Source organism: Protomyces lactucae-debilis (genome assembly GCF_002105105.1).
Source record: "Protomyces lactucae-debilis strain 12-1054 chromosome Unknown BCR37scaffold_30, whole genome shotgun sequence".
NCBI lineage: Eukaryota > Fungi > Ascomycota > Taphrinomycetes > Taphrinales > Protomycetaceae > Protomyces > Protomyces lactucae-debilis.
In genome coordinates, this window is record NW_024468022.1 from 1 (window position 1) to 17,001 (window position 17,001).

Here is a 17,001-nt window from a genome sequence, read left to right on the forward strand (position 1 = left end):
CTTGACGTGGCTGCTTTTCAGTGCTGTGATGGCTTGTAGAGCGACGCGTCTTTGTTGTTGACTCTTGTCGCATAGAGTTGTCTGCGCGCATCGAGTCATCCGTCCCAAAGGCAGGTATAGGGAGACGTGCTTTGAGCGTTCCTGAAGGCCTAACGGTAGAATGCAGTGCGCTCGGGCTGGAAGCGATGCCCCGCCTGACATTGGCATGCTTGATTCCTGGTGCAGACACAAACATGTCTGCATCGAGTACGAGTCCCTGGAGCATACTTTCATGTGCTGAATGCGCAGTGGAGAGACCACGCAGCGTTTCCCCTGCAGCGCGACGATCGGTATTGTCCTTGAATCGTTTACGCAAGTCAACTTGAACATCGGGCAGCTCAAGTCCGTCTGTGACGTCTTCAGAGTCAACGGTGGACGTGACAGATAGGGAGAAACTGCTGGATCCTGTTGATTCGCGACCATGACCGGATCTAGGGTGTGTCTTGTGCCGTTGTGGATGCGACGGCTCATCCCACTCATCAGTCTCGAGGGCACGCGACCGTAGCTTGTTGGTGATGAGATGACCTTTATCCAAGACGAGATGTTCAGGCAACTCAAAGTCCTCATCAAAGGACTCCTCCTTGCCCACACCTTGCTCATCCGCTTGCCATGCAGAAATGCGACCAAGATCTGATGGTGTAGGGATATGTCTTCGTGGTTGCAGGCCTTGTCTCAACCTATCTTGTACACGACGAGCACGTTCATTCTTGGGCGTACTGACGACATCGAGGCAGTCGAAATCGACATCATCGTCTGCCGTTTCTGAATAGCGCGACAGGACACGTGTCGGAAGAGACACACGACTGGGAGCTGCAGTCTTTGCAATGTGGTGTACTCTGTCGTTGCCAGCAGAGCTAGGTAGTGGACGCGGTACTGTGCGATTGACGGGTGGTTTAGGTAGCGTTTGTACACCCATGGAGCCCGGCCCGTGACGTGCAGAATTCGACCGGATCGTCGCGTCCTTGTCAAGTGACGTGGCTTGACTCTTGTCACTGTGCATGGAGAGTTCATCTAGAGCGATGAAGCCACGCCCACTGCTTGCGGTGCTCGTGTCGCGCGCGTGTGTTGATGGTAGATGCCTTTCTTTACTGATGGACTGCCTGAGACTTGAAAAGTCAATCTCGCCCCAATCATCTTCATCCTCCTCTCCAGCCATAGGACCCTGCCACTGCCTGTCTACAAGAGCAAGAGGGCGTGTTCTTGTACTTGTGTGTTGTTGGGCGCCAAAACAAAAACGCGCGACAGGTCTGACTCCATACAACCCAAGCCACCAACACATTCAGGCTTCAGCCGTGTGCTCAATGCGCCAGTAAATGAGCTATTGCTTAAGCTCCTCCTCCTGTTCTATTTGTCACTCTCAGGGACTTCCAATATACCGGGTCTAAGCAGTGAGCTGGCTGTCTCCTGGCCGGAAGCTATAAAAGAAATACGAAGCTAGTCTCCTTGCCAAGCTTCAGACATGGCTGCTAATGCCATTTTCACTTCCGTCAAGACAAAACTTGGAGGTTACGTGACGTGTTTGCTTGAGAGACAAAAGCATGGCTTGACCATCACTGCTACAGATGGTAGCTTAGCTTTCTATCGCAAAAGTGAGCATCTCTCATCCTATCCAGCTTGATACAGATTCTGATCCTCTAGTGTCGAGGGAAGAGATTGAGTCTTGCAAGCTCAATCATGTCAAGATGTCTGGCTCAGACTGGCACGACTTATTTTGGAAAGCCATGTGTCATGATGCCACGGAGGACATGCTCGTGGAAGCAGCCGTCGAAGAAGGACACATTCAATTTGTGCTCCTCGATCGCTCGGCAGACTCGAGGATCAAGATGGCAGCATTCACTGTTGACCAGGCTTCCATTGAGATTGATCTTCAAGACTGGCTTCATCAGTCCACACAAAGTCTCGATCAACGACGACAGGCACTGCTTGCCAAGGAGAAGCAATTACTCGAAGCGCAAGAGGCTCTCAAGCAGTGCCGTAGGGAAGCAGCGAGCCAAGCAGACGCATTTGCCCAGCAAAGTACGAGAACCTTGGAACTGACATGTCTCCTGCTCAATGCGAAGAAGGACAAGATCAAGGAGCTCTCTGGTGCTGGTAAGGCCCCTGGCACGGGTCAGAAGCGGGCCAAGGTGGAAAGCCCTACTGAAGCGATAGATTTGAAGGAGGAGGAGGGCAATGATGTGGAAGAGATGTCTGATATGCAGAGGACGCCGAGTCACGACGATGATGCCACGACGGATGGCACAACAGATGGCGAGTAGCTAGCCAGACCATAGGTTCTGTTAGGTAGCCACAGATAGGTGAGCTTGTCAGATGGCGCCCTTTGTCCCGATGCGGCAGATTCACGGAGACGACAAAGTGACATCGACGCAGAGTACACAAGATCTAGAACGCGTTGCATGGCCAGCAAGTCCAGAAGCAGGCCTCTCGTCATCTTGAACGTCTACCACAGCATCTGTATGCGCACAGGTGAATGAATGAAAGTGTCGTACAGAGACTGCAAGGCCTTCGGACCCGCTTCTCCACGCCATTCTACGAAAACGCATCCTACGGATACGGTAGCTTCGTGCCGGAGGAGTTCATACCAATGTCACAAACGGCCGTTCGAGCGCACAAGGTGGATGCGCAGCAGGTATCACGTCGGCAACAGCAGGCGAAACAGAATGAGGTGACGGGTGCGACGACAACAGGTGCACGGCCCAGTACTGGGCGAAGCAGCTCTAGCACTGCAATAGAAGTCAAGAGCCCTCTTGGAAAACGTAAGCGAGGCGCGTCAGAAGCACCCATTGAGTTGCTCTCGCCCTCGCTACCGCCGCTTTTTGAACGCGCTCTTGCTGCACGCGAGCAGGATAGCCATGCTGGTTCATCACCGCCGCCTTTGTTGCTATCGCCGACGCTACCGCCTAAGTTTGCAAAGCTAGGGAAGGAAGCAGACTCGCCTGATGCGTCAGACTTGTTGACCTCGGCGACTATATCAGGAACGCCAAAGTCGGATAGCGTGCAAGCGCGGCAGGAGCGACTGGGAACTGGATCGACTGTGAGTGCGACACCAGCGAGAAAGACAGACCAAGATCCATCGGCCTTGTCGAAACTGTAAGGACCCACCTACACGAGGATACTAAGGGCTAATTAGCAGCATGTCAACGCGTGGTAGAGAATGCAAGCATGCAGCTCAAGAGAAAAGCCCGCATAGCAAACTCTATGGCGTGGATGCAGTGCTATGCTTTCTAGCTCAGTATCATTTTGACGAACAGATCCGGATACGGCAGAACAAAGCGCCGAGCCTTGCCTTGATCAGGTCATTCGAGGATTTTCTTGTTTGGGTGAGCTGTCTCAAGGTCAAGACAAAGACGGACGATATCCTGCAGCTGATTTGGTAAGTAGCCTTCTTCCTTCCCAAGTGAATGCCAGCTGACTGCAGTCATTTGACGCTGGCCGCCATGCACTATCATATTGGCAGGACCGAACAAAAGCATGCCAAGCTGCTCCTCAAGTCGGTGGATGCTAGTACAGAAGGCGACGTCACGATCAAGCGCGACTTGTTTGATTTGCTACGAAAGTCAGTCGACTCTTCAGAACGTGCCCTCGTCTTCTTTCGCAAGACTGGAGGTCTCCTGGAACTACCCTACCTGAAGGAGCACTTCTCAGGAACATTCACAAAACTACAGGAACCGGACTGTCTCGCTCAATTTGTGTACCCGATCCACTTCTCGTCGCCTGTACGGGATGTCATCAATTTCTGTCGGACACTGCTGGAGGAGTTGCCTGAGGTGGGTGCGATAGGCGGGCTCAAGTCTGTGGCTCTGCTATGATTGTTGTTGCTGTGTGAATGTACATCTCTGTAGACAGCGTAGGGCCTTTCTTGTATCGATCTGCTTCCTCTTTCCTCCCCCTGAGCTCAAGTAGCAGCAGAAAAGGAAGAGCAGCAGCCAGAAAAATGAATTTTTGGTCAAGTGCACAGACACAGACAGCAGCAGCAGCACAACGCACACAGGAATAATTGCACCCACACAACCAGGCAAAGACAGACACCACAGAAACCCCTACTGCTCAAGCCTGCTCATCCAGCCAGCACTCTAGGCATATCCAGAGGTAAGTTCATTGCATCTGGTATCTACACAAGTCGTCTCATCTCTGCCGCATGCTTCCTGCACCCGCAGCAACGGTGGCAAGTGCAGGATCACTTTTTGACATATACCCTCCAAAAAGAGCATCGTTGGACGAGGCTAACACAGCGCAATAGGGTCAAGCACACTGCCACAAGCAAGTATCAATCATCTTACCACTGACTCTCCAAACGCACCCATTTGCCACAAGGCTTTTCACGTAAAGACCGTTGGTTGAAGATGAACAGTGATGGTGCCAGTGCCGCTGGTGGACGGACACCCGTCTCTGTGGGCAAGTTTGACAAGACCAGGGACTTCCTTGGACCCCGGCGATTCACCACAGACGTCCTTGCAGAAACACCATCGACGATACCTCTGGAACATACACGTCAGGTATGCCTCATCCCACTCCCTCGAGTGACGTACAACACAGTTGCTAACAACGCTATCAGACACTGAATGCAAAGGACAGGTTGCTCGAACAAAAGCGTGCAGAACACGAGCTCGCAAGGCAAGAACACCGTCGTCGTTTTGAAGAGCAGATGCAGATGCTTGATATGAAGCAGCGTCGTGATGAAGACTTGTTGCTGGGCGTCGATGAAGAAGCACTGCCTACCATGTTCAGCACCTATCCAGTCACACCTTTGCGTACACCTGCTCAGTCAGAGTCGCGCAGTCGTGCAGAGACACTGGCGAAGGGTACACCGCCGCTCAAGGTATTTGAACAGCAGCAGCAACAACAGCGTGGTACAGGCAATGAGCAGCTTGCAACGCCACCTGCTGATCATACTGGACTCAACAATGGTATCTCACCGCGCTCATTTGGCGCCAAGTCAGTCCCTGGTAGCCGTCGTCAGAGCTTGTCTACCGCTTTTGAATCATTGGCTGTTTCCGAGCGCAAGCAAGACATGTATGCGCATCTGTCTATCTTATGGCATTGCTAACAAGACAGGGAGGGAAGACGTTTGTCGTACATTGACAATGCGCGTCATTTCGAAGTGCCAAACCCAACGGATGAAGTCCCCGTCAAATCCTACTTGCAGCTCAATACAACCGATGACTCTTTCCCGATTCTCGTACGCAAGGACAGTATGCAGACTTTGCCACAAGGACCCGCTGCAACGACAGACTTCCAGGACTACAAGCAATCTTTTAATGCGATGCCTCCCTTCAAGACACAAAACGCTGCGCGTGGAGTGCCAGTCAGCTATGCTCAAAAGGACATGCACGATGATCTGCGTTCAGCTCGTCAAGCGCATGAATTCAAGATGCCACCGGGTCAGGCAAAACAGCGCGACTTTCAATCTGCAAATGAACGAGGTCGATTCGCAACTATGCCATCCGGCACACGCTCTCCACTCGGGTCACTCCCTATGTTGCCTGCAGGCTCGCATTCACCCATGGATTCACCTAATTTGTACGCTCAATTTGGTATGATGCCACAATCAAACTGGCAAGCAGGTGGATTTCCGCAGTACTCCTTCTCCATGCACAATCCAGCCTATCAAGCACAAGAGACACGCTTACCTGGCCAGTCTTTTGCCAAAGGTGGTGCTCCATTCTACGCCAAGCGTCCTGCGGAAGATACGAACCGGTATGCAGATGTTGCGCTCGAGTCCCTTGTTGGTGACATCTTCACCCTTTGTAAAGACCAGCATGGTTGTCGGTATCTGCAAAAGAAGCTGGACGAACGCATTCCTGCTAATGTGGATCTCATCTTTGCAGAAACGTACATGCATGCTGCAGAACTCATGATTGATCCATTCGGCAATTATCTGTGCCAGAAGCTACTTGAGCACTGCGATGAAGGACAACGCTTCAAGATTGTGCAGAATGTGGCACCCAATCTGATCAACATCTCTCTCAACATGCACGGTACGCGCGCTGTTCAAAAGATGATTGAGTTCTTGCACACACCTGAGCAAATCAAGCTGGCGACGTCAGCGCTCAATGCTAATGCTGTTCTACTCATCAAGGATCTCAACGGTAATCACGTCATTCAAAAATGCCTGAATCGTCTCAACAGCGAGGAAGCTCAGTTCATTTTCGATGCTGTTGCCAAGAACTGCGTTGAGGTTGCTACACACCGACACGGCTGCTGTGTCTTGCAGCGCTGTATCGACCACGCTTCTGACGCGCAAAAAGTGCAAATCATTAAGCAGATTGACGCTCATGCTCCATTGCTCGTGCAAGACCCATTCGGCAACTATGTCGTGCAGTACGTTTTGGACTTGGGCGAGGCGCGTTTCTCTGATTCACTTATCAAGCGCTTTGTTGGCAGTGTCTGTGTCTTCTCGGTGCAGAAATTCAGCTCCAATGTCATTGAGAAGTGTCTGCGTGTCGCTGAGCCTTCTATTCGCGCACAGTTGATTGAGGAACTCCTCAACAAGTCGCGCTTGGAAAAGCTGCTTCGAGACTCTTACGCCAACTATGTCGTGCAAACTGCTTTGGATTATGCTGACCCGAAGCAACGACAGGAGCTCGTTGAGTGTCTGCGCCCACTCTTGCCTGCTATCCGCTCAACGCCGTACGGCCGTCGCATCCAATCCAAAATCAGTGGAACGCATGGTGCACCTGGCTTTAGTGATTTGCCAAATTACAATGCAATGGGCAACTTTCCAGCATACGGCTTTGGTTATGGTCACAATGCACCTGCTCAACATGCACACCACATGCCGACGCATGGCTTGCCAACAGGTACCAATATGGGACAGCGATTCAATGCCGATTATGAGTTCAAAGGCTTCCCTGTGTAGTGAGCAACCGAATGCCTCAATTGAATGGGTCGATGGATTGGAATATACGCCCTCCCTGGACTCTGTACCACAATCTTGCAGAAAAGCAAAAAAACAACATGTTTGTTCTCTGGAATACTTTCAAGTGAAGACTAACAATTGCAGAGCATTTATTAAGCGGGCATGACGGTCGGGTCAATCACAACACTTGCAACCTTCTTTCTACTGTACGAACGCTACTTACATCCCCTACCTGACGGCTTGTACGACACCAAACCTTGCCTCCAAATCAAGGAAACCTCACTTCACCCTCCCTCTGCCGTCCTCCTCTTGTTACAATCAGCTGGAAGATGGGCATTTTTCACGATCACGCAACGACAAAATCCTCCTTCGAAATTACACGCGACACGTCACTACACCTTTTTTCCATCAACACCCTCAACTGTTTTACGGGCCGAATCTTTTAGAGCATTGTTTTTACTCATTCTCTTTTGTCTTGTCGTTTTCACATCTTGCTCTGTCGATGCTACTTTAGAGAATCATTCTTGTCTTTTGCTCCTGTCCAATCTTCTGTTGCCTCATTTGACTTCGTTATTTTCTGGACGCGCGTCTTTTTGGAGGCGCGTCCGGAATCAGAATTTTCGTGTTGCTGCCGTGCCACGTCGTGGCGAGTGCGATGAAAATCCTGGACGATTTCCAAGGGATCAATCTGTAGACTCAAGCTCAGGCTCAATTTCAAGCTCAAGCTCAAGCCGACCTGCAGCTTAGGTGCTATAATCGAACGCTGTATCTCATGAATCAATTCTGAGCAATCTAGCATCCTCATGAACGCAAGACCCAAAAAGGCAGGTCAGCAAGCGAAAGGCCCTAGCTTGCCTACGCCGCCTCAAGCTTACGATCCTTACCTGATCTACAGAAGCCCTTACTTAAAGACACTCTCGGGACTCAAGCTGATCACGGGCACACTACTTGCATGCGGCTGTATTGCTAGCCCAGCATTGGCATTCATGGGACCTGAGGGCTATCTAGGTGCTTGTGCAGTGGCCCTTGCGAGTCTCTTGCCCCTGGGCGTTCAAAGAGCTGTGATTCCTGGCTTTGTGGCCTCGATACGCATTATACCGCCGTCTGCCAAGGACGTAGAGCACACTGAGCCTGCAACAGCGAGATCCACCGCTCGCTCGGCAAGTACAGCACCTATTGATATCCTCGAAGGCATCACGTCCAACACGATTCTGCAGCTCGATACAGTCAGTCTCCTTGGGCCAATCCATACAAAGCTCGAGACAGTGGCAGATTTACAACTACGAAAGCCGGGTGCGAAGATCTCATGGAGCAATCTCAAGAGCACACGTACTGGAAACCCCTACTATGTTGAGAAGCTCGCCGGTGGTCCAATTTTGCGGAGGATATTCGAGCTCATTGCGGAAGCAGAGAAGAAACGCTCCGGTGCGAGTAAGAATTGAGCCTTGTAAACATTCACTTTGCTTCAGACTCACACTCTAAGGTCACCACAAGACGGGCACTCAATTGTAAGAGGTTGAACTTGATAAGTCTGCCATGCTTCGGGTTACCTCGTCAGCCTGAAGAGATACATCCGCTAGCCATGATCGAGACAGGAGACGATCATGGGTCTATGGCACAAATCGCCAGTAATCGATCCGTCCAGCTAGCTCCTTTCTCAACAGAGACGAGATTCGGCTGAGCCTCTGCTGAACCGTGCTTCTCTACAAAATGCGACTCGCACTTTGAGTTCAGGGAAGGACGTCATTTGCGTTCAACACTGAAGACCTGACTCAAGCGGTCAGCTCATCACAAACTTTACTATAAAGCCATGCTATTGCCTTGTGTATTCGGATACATGTCCAGTAGTCCTGCCATGACATAAACATCCCATGACAGTGATGACTGATGACAGCATCCTTCGCCTTGGCAAGTTGGCCGTCCTTAAGCGTCTAGGCAATCGTCACCAAAGTTCCCGAGCCAATGCTCCTTGCTGATTCGTGCATTCAGTGGGATGTTGGTTCGACTTTAAGAAAGTCGTCTCGGACGGTGGCCTGAAGCGGCGCCGAGCGAAATCCGGGGGAGGGCCAACTCGAAACATGTGCAGCTGTCAAACTTAATCACGCGGCCGGCATGAAGCTATATGGCAATCGGGCTATACAAAACTAGATGACACAGCAGCGGCGATTTCAGGTGAGCGAAGTAGAGCTTGTAGAGTCAGTGTAGACGTTTGCCCTCAGAGAAGCCGTCTTCAATTGCCCTCAAGCCGTGCACCTGTAGGCAGATTTACTACGTAGTACATGTTACCGTCCGTCGGAGTCTGTAGCCCGATGAACCAGCGAAAATGAGCTGATCCCTGGCTGCTCTCGGATTGGACAGCCCACGCTTTCTTGCGTGGGAGAGACCTCGGTGCCTGGCAGACAGTGGCAGTCTGGCGCCAACTGCACATGCTTCTGCGGCAATGCCGGCGGTGCAGCGACCCCTTCTCCGCAATGGGCGAGCAGAAAAAGCACTTGTCAAAATGCCGAGGACCAAAGCTCAATGCCGAACAGCAAGTTCAGCAACGCCCTGCTCTTGAACTAGTGTAAAACCCATGACGAACAGCGTCCTTTGCCCGGAGTGACATACATGCTCCCACGGGCTGTCAAGGGAATAGTTCGGAAGCGATGCGATTCGCAGGGATCCTTCGCCCGCCTTCCCCGTGATTGTGGGTGGCCATCGCGTTTCCATCCTTCCCCAGTATACTTGGCCCCTGGGCCTCTTGTGCTTTGCGCTTCCTGATATACCCGAACATCAAAAGACACAAAACCACAGCATCCACCCTTTCCATCCCTCCACAACTTGATCTGACGACCACCCATATCCGTCGCGACACACGACAGCCTTTCTTTCAGCTTGTACACCATGGCAAACACGATTGCCCAGCCGATGAAGACTTCAGACAAGAGCGCCAAGGTGCAAGCGAAACCATACGCATGTACTTGGCCTGGCTGCAATAATGCCTATGCTCGCAGCGAGCACCTCAATAGACATCGTCTCAACCGTAAGCCTCCCTTCTGCGTATGTTGACTTTGCTGACCCTCACAGATGAGCCAATCAAGATCTTCACATGTGATCAATGTCCGAAGACCTTTGTCAGAAGCGACTTGCTCTACCGCCACAAGGACAGGCACGTCCGTAAGCAAAACAAGCTTGGTGCTACCGCATCAAAAGATGCATCCGACAAGCCGATCAGTCGACGTGCGAGTGCTGGCGGTGCAGTCCGTTCAAATACCTTCAAGACTATTCGACCAGCGAGATCTGAGAGCACCAGCAGCAGAGACGACTCTTTCCTTGCATCGTCACCGCAAAGTCAACCTGCACAGAGCCCGCCATCAGCCGTCACCATCCCACAAGCGAGTGGGCTGCTACAATCGCCCTTTGGGAGACTCTTTTCTGATGCCTCTTCACACAGTCACGGGCATAGCCATTCATTGCCGTTGCCCCTTCCGAGCTTTTCACTCAGCACCGCAGCATGTCTTGCTGCACATCAGTCGTCCGAATATACCAGCCAGGAACGATACCGGTACTTGCCCGGCATCGGACAAGCCCGATCGACCGGGACGCGCTCGCCTCCTCCAGCTGCACCTTCTTCCACAACATCACTCACATCCTCAGAAAGCGCAATGGATTCACCACGCATGCCCTCTTCGTCATTCACACGAGAGATCAGCTTATTGAATCATCCATTGACGAATGACTCGATGCGATTTGGAGGACCGGGCGCGTTTCTGCCGCCGATCCGGGACCTTGCACCGTTGCAGGGACTCTCGAAGCCTGCTTATGAGCCACGCATGTCGTTCTCGATGGAGGGCATGCTCAATAGCGGTGTTTCATCGCATTTGATGAGCGACTTGCGCAGATTCAAGCAGGATAGCATAGCGAACGTGTAGTTATTGAATTCAGCTCTAGCATCTATATGAGCATCGTCTCTTTACCCAAACACTGTGAAAAGTACAGCTGGAGAGTTGTAGCCAGCAGTGAAGTCGTCCAGGGTTAGATTCCTGCAACTGCAAAATCAAGACACGCAAGCAGCAACCACGCACGCAAGACCAGCTCCCTCTCGTCTCTATATCCATACTCAATCATGGTCAACGTAAGAGGCTTTTCCATCTACTTCATTATACTGACGAGCAGCCACAAATCACCAATCTGGCAGTGACACTCGGTGTGATGCAAATCGCGCGCAAACTCGATTTTGAAGACCCAACCATCCTCAAGAGCGTGCGTGCCCTCTACATCGTCTCCAACATCCTCATTGCCATCATCTTCCTTGTTCAATACATGAACATTCAAAAGCGCAATGACATGACCACGCTGAAGTACGTCGAGCCAGCTTCGCCGCTTTCTGGCAAGTCAGAGCCTGAACTCATGACTACCACCGTCAAGGAATACGATATGATCCAGTGGCAGTCAGCACTCAAATCGTCGTTGATGGGATTGGCCATGATGTCTGTGATGCACGGCTGGTTTAAGTTCACGCAACCACTCCTGGTACAGTCCATCTTGCCAGTGAAGAATGCACTGGAGACCAAGTTGGCCATGATTCACTTGTTTGGCAAGCCTGCGACGGGTGAGTATAAGCGTCCCTTCAAGGCTGCTGCGAGCATGTTTGGTGGTGCTGCCGCTGAGGCTGCGACGGACAAGAAGTCTGTTGAGGCTGCTGAGCGTGCTACCGTCAAGAAGGAGGAATAAACTAAAAGAGCACAACTTTAGAGCTTTGCTATTCCAAGATAAGGACGTCTTGATATGCTGCGATTCATACACGTATAGAAAATCGTGCTGGAGTGTTCTACTTAAACTGAAGGTTGTCCATCTTGTCGCACCATCTCAGCCAGTATCGTTCGCCGACGTTCCTCCTCTTGCGTGCCTGCCGAGTCGCCAAAGACCTTGTCCATTTCTTCCAAGCTGCGTCCTGCTGTTTCGGGAACGAAAAAGTAGACCCAAATGCCACAGAGAAAGCAAAAAGCCCCGAAGAAGACATAGGCACCGTAGCCTGTGCCGTCAATCAAGGGTGGTGTAATCAAACCAATAACGAAGTTCCAGAACCAATCTACGCGTTAGCAGGAAGCCCATTGACAAGCGAAACATACTTGAGCAAGTCGCGAGAGCCACACCTTTGGCTCGCAAAGAACTCGATTGAATCTCCGACGGCACTGTCGTTAGCCTGGCTTTGAACTGGAGGAAAACCTACTAGCCCAAGGAATAGGACCGAGTGTGAGACCGAATGCGACCATGTAGAAGAAAATTGCAGCCACACCACCCCAAGCTTTAGCCTCATTTGCAGGCCACTTGTCGTGATACAAAGCAACGAGGACCGCGACGACGACTTGAGAAGCGCAGGTAGCAGCAGAGCCAAGCATCAGCATAGGTCGACGGCCAACATTATCAATAAAGAAGATGGAGCCTGTGACACCAATTAATTGACATACATTCATGACACCAGCCATAGACAATTGCATCTCATAGGAGAGGCCAAGCGATTCAAACAAGGTAGGTCCATAGTAGATGAGCGCATTGATTCCCACCATTTGTTGGAAAAACATGAGTCCCATGCCAACCATGGATCGACGCCAATAGCCACGACGGAAGCAGTCTGCCCACATTGCCAATTCTCGTCGAAGTGCATTGAGCTTGCCGGAACCTTGAAGGTTTGGATGCCGCTCTGCCTGCGTTTCTTGCTGGAATGCCACTTCTGCTCTGATTTGTGTCCATTCAAGACGGACTCGTGGATCATCTGAGGGAAGTTGACGCAGCTTGCAGAGTGCAACGAGAGATTCTTCATCCCTGCCCTTCGATGCGAGCCAGCGAGGACTGAATGGCAAGAAGATAATGCCGCAACCCAGCACGATTGCTGGCACAATTTGTAGCAAAAATGGAAGTCGGTACGTCCACTCCGACAGTCCGCCACCCAAAAGCCGTGTGCCATACGTGACCCAATACGCGAGAACAATACCAAATACGATAGACCATTCTTCAAGCACGAGTAAGATTCCACGAATCTCCGGTGGAGCGATTTCACTCATATAGAGTGGTGCGACCATAGATAGCATGCCAATTGCAATACCGCCCAAGAAACGACCAGCAGCGAGCATGGCATAGTCAATCGCAGCAGTCTGGATGATGCTGCCAATGACAAACCAGACAATGGCAATCAACATAGAATAGCGACGGGAGTATTTGTCGGCGATCCAACCTTGGTTGGCTGCACCAAGAAGAGCGCCAAGCTCAATCAATGCCGTCAACAAACCCTTGTTGAAGGCAGCGTGACCGTCCACAGCGCTGTCAATTTCATGAAAGCGTTTCTTGAAGATGGGTAGAGTTAGGATGATGGCAACCAATCCTTGATCGCAACCAAAGATGAGACCTGTTGTCAGTACACTTGCTTAGAGTCAAGACTGCATACCGCCTATGCTGGCAAGGCCACAGCACAATACAACGTACTTGTTGCTAAAGATGCCTGCGATTCCGCTTCGACCATATGTGACAGTGGTATCAAAACTTGGTTGGGAGGAGAGAGATGACGGTTTGCGCAGCTCGAGATTAGATGCGTGCAGCGGGTCTCTGTGCTTGAGATCAGGTTGATCCTCGAGCGTTGTTGTAGATTCGTTTGGCATGGTTGATAACGGATGATAAGCAGCTTTGCTGGAGGATGGCATACAACTATATAGCGTTAGCAGAAGGCAACAGGAGGTCTTTGAGCAGCTGGAAGTTTCTAGCATCCATGTGTGAAGTTGAGCAGTTATTGTTTGCCACCGCTGCTGGCCATGATGCATGTTTATGCGCAGGGGTCGCACATGCGAAACCCATCTCATCTCATCTTGTCATGGCCGCAAACGAATCGAGCTACTCAGATGCTCAGGAGAGGCATACGTCTTTTTAGAAGTGAAGCACTTGGTCTATCTCTACGCCGGAGCCGGTCCGCTTAGAGTTGTGCTGATTGTGCGCCGAAGCGAGCCTGGTGGAGAACGTTTTGACTGAGGGAGCAGAAGGAGCTGCTCTAGTAATGTATGAGCAAAGATGCAAGCTTGAGCTTATACAAGAGGGAGTGTAGCTATGCTGCTTTAGTACTTAGTAAGTGCTTCCTTGTTGTCTTTCTTGGCTTCGTGTCGGCATTTTCAGGCGTCGGGCGTGCGACAAAGATTCAGGAGATCTGCAGGTGCAGTTGAACATAGTAGGATAGTGCGGCCCAGGTATGCTGTGAGTTCTGACAGTAGGCTACAGTTCAATAGATGCGAAGTTCATACTCTATGGCCTTCTCTCTAGGGGTCGAGCAGTGAAGAGATACTTGTACATTGTGCGGAATTAGGTCTGCGGCTCTGGCGGAAGGAAGTTCATCTCACCCCACACGCTGTCATCATCTGCGGCATCGATCGCGGTCTTCTACAGCAGCTATAAAGAGCAAGGCAGAGACCAGAAAGAGTGTGAAAGTAGTATTGTCAGGAAGCAATGACGGACCCGAGACAAGGCCCCGAGAAGGGCGTGACCTATGCTGCTCAGGCATCACTCAAGAAGCTGCCCATCCCAGCACTGGAAGACTCAATTAAGCGCTACCTATCCTCCGTCAAGCCATTTCAGGTAAGGCACTTCATTCTAGGCTTCTATCTAACTTGAAGAACCCTGCAGAGTACAAGAAAACAGAAGAGGCAGCACAGGCCTTCTTGAAAGAGGATGGCCCTGTACTGCAGCAACGGCTGCTCGACTATGCAGCCGACAAGGATTCCTTCATTGAACAGTTCTGGTTTGATTCCTACCTCAACTTTGATAATCCCGTTGTCCTCAATCTCAATCCCTTCTTCCTTTTAGAAGATGATCCAACACCTGCACGCGCCAATCAAGTCACACGCGCGGCATCGCTGACCATCTCTTCACTTTGTTTCGCGCGTTGCCTCAGAAGAGAAGAATTGCCGCCAGATCAGGTTCGTGGGCAGCCACTATGCATGTATCAGTATTCTCGCATGTTTGGTACCGCACGGATACCAACAGATCATGGCTGTCACATGGAAACAGATGCACTCTCAAAACACATTGTCGTGTTGTGTCGCTCCCAATTCTACTGGTTCGATGTCTTGGATGAGAATAGCGACATCATCCTCAGTGAAAAGGATCTGGCGGAAAACTTCCGAGCCATCATTGAAGATGCTTCTGCCATCCCTGTTGGCGAAGCTGCTAAATCTGCCATGGGCGTGTTGACGTCTGAAACGCGTCAAGTGTGGGCTGACTTGCGGAGTAAGATTCAATCTGACCAAGATGGCTCCAACAACAAGGAATGTCTATCCATTATCGATGCTGCCTTGTTTGTTGTTTGCCTGGATGACTCTGAACCGCAAGGCAAAGCGGCCGTCTCAGCCAATATGTTGTGCGGTACCTATGATATTGCCACCGGTGTCCAGATTGGTACCTGTACGAACCGTTGGTATGATAAACTCCAGTTGATTGTCTGCAAGAATGGTTCAGCAGGCATCAATTTCGAGCATACAGGCGTTGATGGCCATACAGTCCTGCGCTTCGTCTCTGACATCTATACTGATACAATTATGCGCTTTGCAAAGACGATCAATCCGGCTGCACCCAATCTTTGGCCGAGCATGTCGCCTGACCCAGCGAAACGCGATCCCGAGTCCTTTGGCGATGTTGATTCAACGCCACACAAGCTAGAATGGACACTTGACCAAGAATTATCCAACGGTATCCGATTTGCAGAAACACGACTCAGTGATTTGATTTTGCAGAATGAGATTTGCGTTTTGGAATTCACTGGATATGGCTCCAACTACATGAAGTCTTCTGGCTTCTCTCCCGATGCCTTTGTGCAAATGGCCTTTCAAGCTGCCTATTATGGTCTCTATGGCCGTGTCGAATCTGTGTATGAGCCAGCCATGACAAAACAGTTCCTACACGGCCGAACAGAGGCTGTGCGAAGTGCTACAGTGGAATCTGTCAATTTCATCAAACGCTTTTGTGAGAATGTCAATCCGGCCATCAAGGTGGATGCATTACAAAAGGCATGTAAGCGGCATACGGCCATCACTCGAGAGTGTGGACAAGGTCAGGGACAAGACCGGCACTTGTATGCGCTGTACAAGATGCATGAGATGCGCGTTGCAGCAGAAAAGAAGGAAGGACGACACTCACCGGGTGCTTCCGATGTGACTGTACCAGCACTCTTTGCTGATATCGCATGGGAACGCGTCAACAATACAATCCTATCAACCAGTAACTGCGGTAACCCTGCTTTACGCATGTTTGGCTTTGGTCCAACGAGCCCTGAAGGTTTTGGTATCGGCTATATCATCAAGGAGAATAGCATCTCCATTTGCGCAGCGAGCAAGCATCGACAAACTTCAAGATACTTGGAGACCCTCTCGAATTACTTTCTTGAAGTACGCGCCTTGATTCGACAGGTGAGTGAAGTGCGCGGCAGTGCGAAACCACAAGCTCGACCGGAAAATCAGCAACGTACCCGTCGTAGTGGGAGGAAAGTCGCTATTGCAACACCTGCTGCTGGCGAGGAAGAAGAGGAGCAGCAGGATGGGATGTTGGGTGGGTATGGGTACTTTGACATGGAGAGTTTGACGCGCGATATGCAGCGTCAGCAAATGGCGAGACAACAGAGTCGTGAGGAGATGGGCGGGAATGCACAGCGTCGACATGCTGTCGGCAAGCGTCTGCAATTGGGCGAGTATGCATCATAGCGAGCTGGGCGCGTGATAGTAGATGAGATGTTTAAAAGATGAGTCCCCAGAGAAAGTAGAGCGCAAGGACAGCACCGACGACACAAGCGCTTGCTTTGAGCTGCCATTTGAAGCCATTGGTAGAGGCGACACGACCGAGCTTGTTGGCTGTGGCTTTGATGCTTGTGGAGAAGTTGCTGAAGCGTTCGGCCTTGGTCTGTTAGTTTATAGGCGCAGCATACAAATACATACGTTGGCGTCGATGAAAGAATGGTCGGCCGCTTGACGATTAATGTCGATGGTCACGCCGCGCAGGGCAGAGACTTTGCCAGCGAGCTCATCGAGACGCGCGTCGTTCTGCGATTGAGACATGGTGACTGAGCTGGGTGATGTGTGGTTGTTGTCTGTGTG

The 17,001-nt window shown here is 51.1% G+C and overlaps 10 protein-coding genes across 10 annotated transcripts; 7 read left to right on the plus strand and 3 right to left on the minus strand.

Moving 5' to 3' along the window:
- BCR37DRAFT_221874 (uncharacterized protein) lies at nucleotides 1-1,520 on the minus strand (the record flags this gene model as incomplete). The annotated part of the gene is made up of 1 exon (XM_040866462.1): nucleotides 1-1,520. A coding segment is annotated over exon 1 (1,318 nt), but the record flags the coding sequence as incomplete, so codon positions are not given.
- Nucleotides 1,499-2,297, plus strand: BCR37DRAFT_389883 (uncharacterized protein; the record flags this gene model as incomplete). The annotated part of the gene is made up of 2 exons (XM_040870780.1): nucleotides 1,499-1,628; nucleotides 1,678-2,297. 2 exons carry the CDS (start codon nucleotides 1,499-1,501, stop codon nucleotides 2,295-2,297), a joined length of 750 nt encoding a protein of 249 aa, XP_040721983.1.
- Nucleotides 2,298-2,623: 326 nt separating this feature from the next.
- On the plus strand, nucleotides 2,624-3,848 carry BCR37DRAFT_395783 (uncharacterized protein; the record flags this gene model as incomplete). Its single annotated transcript, XM_040871671.1, has 3 exons — nucleotides 2,624-3,129; nucleotides 3,173-3,412; nucleotides 3,458-3,848. 3 exons carry the CDS (start codon nucleotides 2,624-2,626, stop codon nucleotides 3,846-3,848), a joined length of 1,137 nt encoding a protein of 378 aa, XP_040721984.1.
- Nucleotides 3,849-4,049: 201 nt separating this feature from the next.
- BCR37DRAFT_384448 (armadillo-type protein) lies at nucleotides 4,050-7,070 on the plus strand. Its single transcript, XM_040870232.1, has 5 exons — nucleotides 4,050-4,128; nucleotides 4,174-4,535; nucleotides 4,595-5,052; nucleotides 5,095-6,998; nucleotides 7,043-7,070. The coding sequence occupies exons 2-4, from the start codon at nucleotides 4,383-4,385 to the stop codon at nucleotides 6,896-6,898; spliced, it is 2,415 nt and encodes an 804-aa protein (XP_040721985.1). The 5' UTR covers nucleotides 4,050-4,128; nucleotides 4,174-4,382; the 3' UTR covers nucleotides 6,899-6,998; nucleotides 7,043-7,070.
- Nucleotides 7,071-7,701: 631 nt separating this feature from the next.
- BCR37DRAFT_389886 (uncharacterized protein) lies at nucleotides 7,702-8,579 on the plus strand (the record flags this gene model as incomplete). Its single annotated transcript, XM_040870781.1, has 2 exons — nucleotides 7,702-8,329; nucleotides 8,368-8,579. 2 exons carry the CDS (start codon nucleotides 7,702-7,704, stop codon nucleotides 8,577-8,579), a joined length of 840 nt encoding a protein of 279 aa, XP_040721986.1.
- Nucleotides 8,580-9,823: 1,244 nt separating this feature from the next.
- BCR37DRAFT_222124 (uncharacterized protein) lies at nucleotides 9,824-10,937 on the plus strand. The gene has a single exon (XM_040866464.1). It carries the CDS (start codon nucleotides 9,940-9,942, stop codon nucleotides 10,807-10,809), a length of 870 nt encoding a protein of 289 aa, XP_040721987.1. The 5' UTR covers nucleotides 9,824-9,939; the 3' UTR covers nucleotides 10,810-10,937.
- A 1-nt stretch (nucleotide 10,938) lies between these two features.
- BCR37DRAFT_222008 (inorganic phosphate transporter Pho88) lies at nucleotides 10,939-12,004 on the plus strand. The gene is made up of 2 exons (XM_040866463.1): nucleotides 10,939-11,012; nucleotides 11,054-12,004. The coding sequence occupies exons 1-2, from the start codon at nucleotides 11,004-11,006 to the stop codon at nucleotides 11,609-11,611; spliced, it is 567 nt and encodes a 188-aa protein (XP_040721988.1). The 5' UTR covers nucleotides 10,939-11,003; the 3' UTR covers nucleotides 11,612-12,004.
- BCR37DRAFT_384454 (putative MFS monosaccharide transporter) lies at nucleotides 11,654-14,037 on the minus strand. Its single transcript, XM_040870233.1, has 5 exons — nucleotides 13,790-14,037; nucleotides 13,323-13,579; nucleotides 12,111-13,283; nucleotides 12,010-12,072; nucleotides 11,654-11,969 (listed from the first exon to the last, which is right to left on the minus strand). Exons 2-5 carry the CDS (start codon nucleotides 13,573-13,575, stop codon nucleotides 11,713-11,715), a joined length of 1,746 nt encoding a protein of 581 aa, XP_040721989.1. The 5' UTR covers nucleotides 13,576-13,579; nucleotides 13,790-14,037; the 3' UTR covers nucleotides 11,654-11,712.
- A 228-nt stretch (nucleotides 14,038-14,265) lies between these two features.
- BCR37DRAFT_401335 (carnitine O-acetyltransferase) lies at nucleotides 14,266-16,806 on the plus strand. Its single transcript, XM_040871831.1, has 2 exons — nucleotides 14,266-14,494; nucleotides 14,533-16,806. Exons 1-2 carry the CDS (start codon nucleotides 14,366-14,368, stop codon nucleotides 16,609-16,611), a joined length of 2,208 nt encoding a protein of 735 aa, XP_040721990.1. The 5' UTR covers nucleotides 14,266-14,365; the 3' UTR covers nucleotides 16,612-16,806.
- Nucleotides 16,643-16,962, minus strand: BCR37DRAFT_395790 (uncharacterized protein; the record flags this gene model as incomplete). Its single annotated transcript, XM_040871672.1, has 2 exons — nucleotides 16,643-16,801; nucleotides 16,843-16,962. The coding sequence occupies 2 exons, from the start codon at nucleotides 16,960-16,962 to the stop codon at nucleotides 16,643-16,645; spliced, it is 279 nt and encodes a 92-aa protein (XP_040721991.1).
- Between the last annotated feature and the right edge of the window lie 39 nt (nucleotides 16,963-17,001).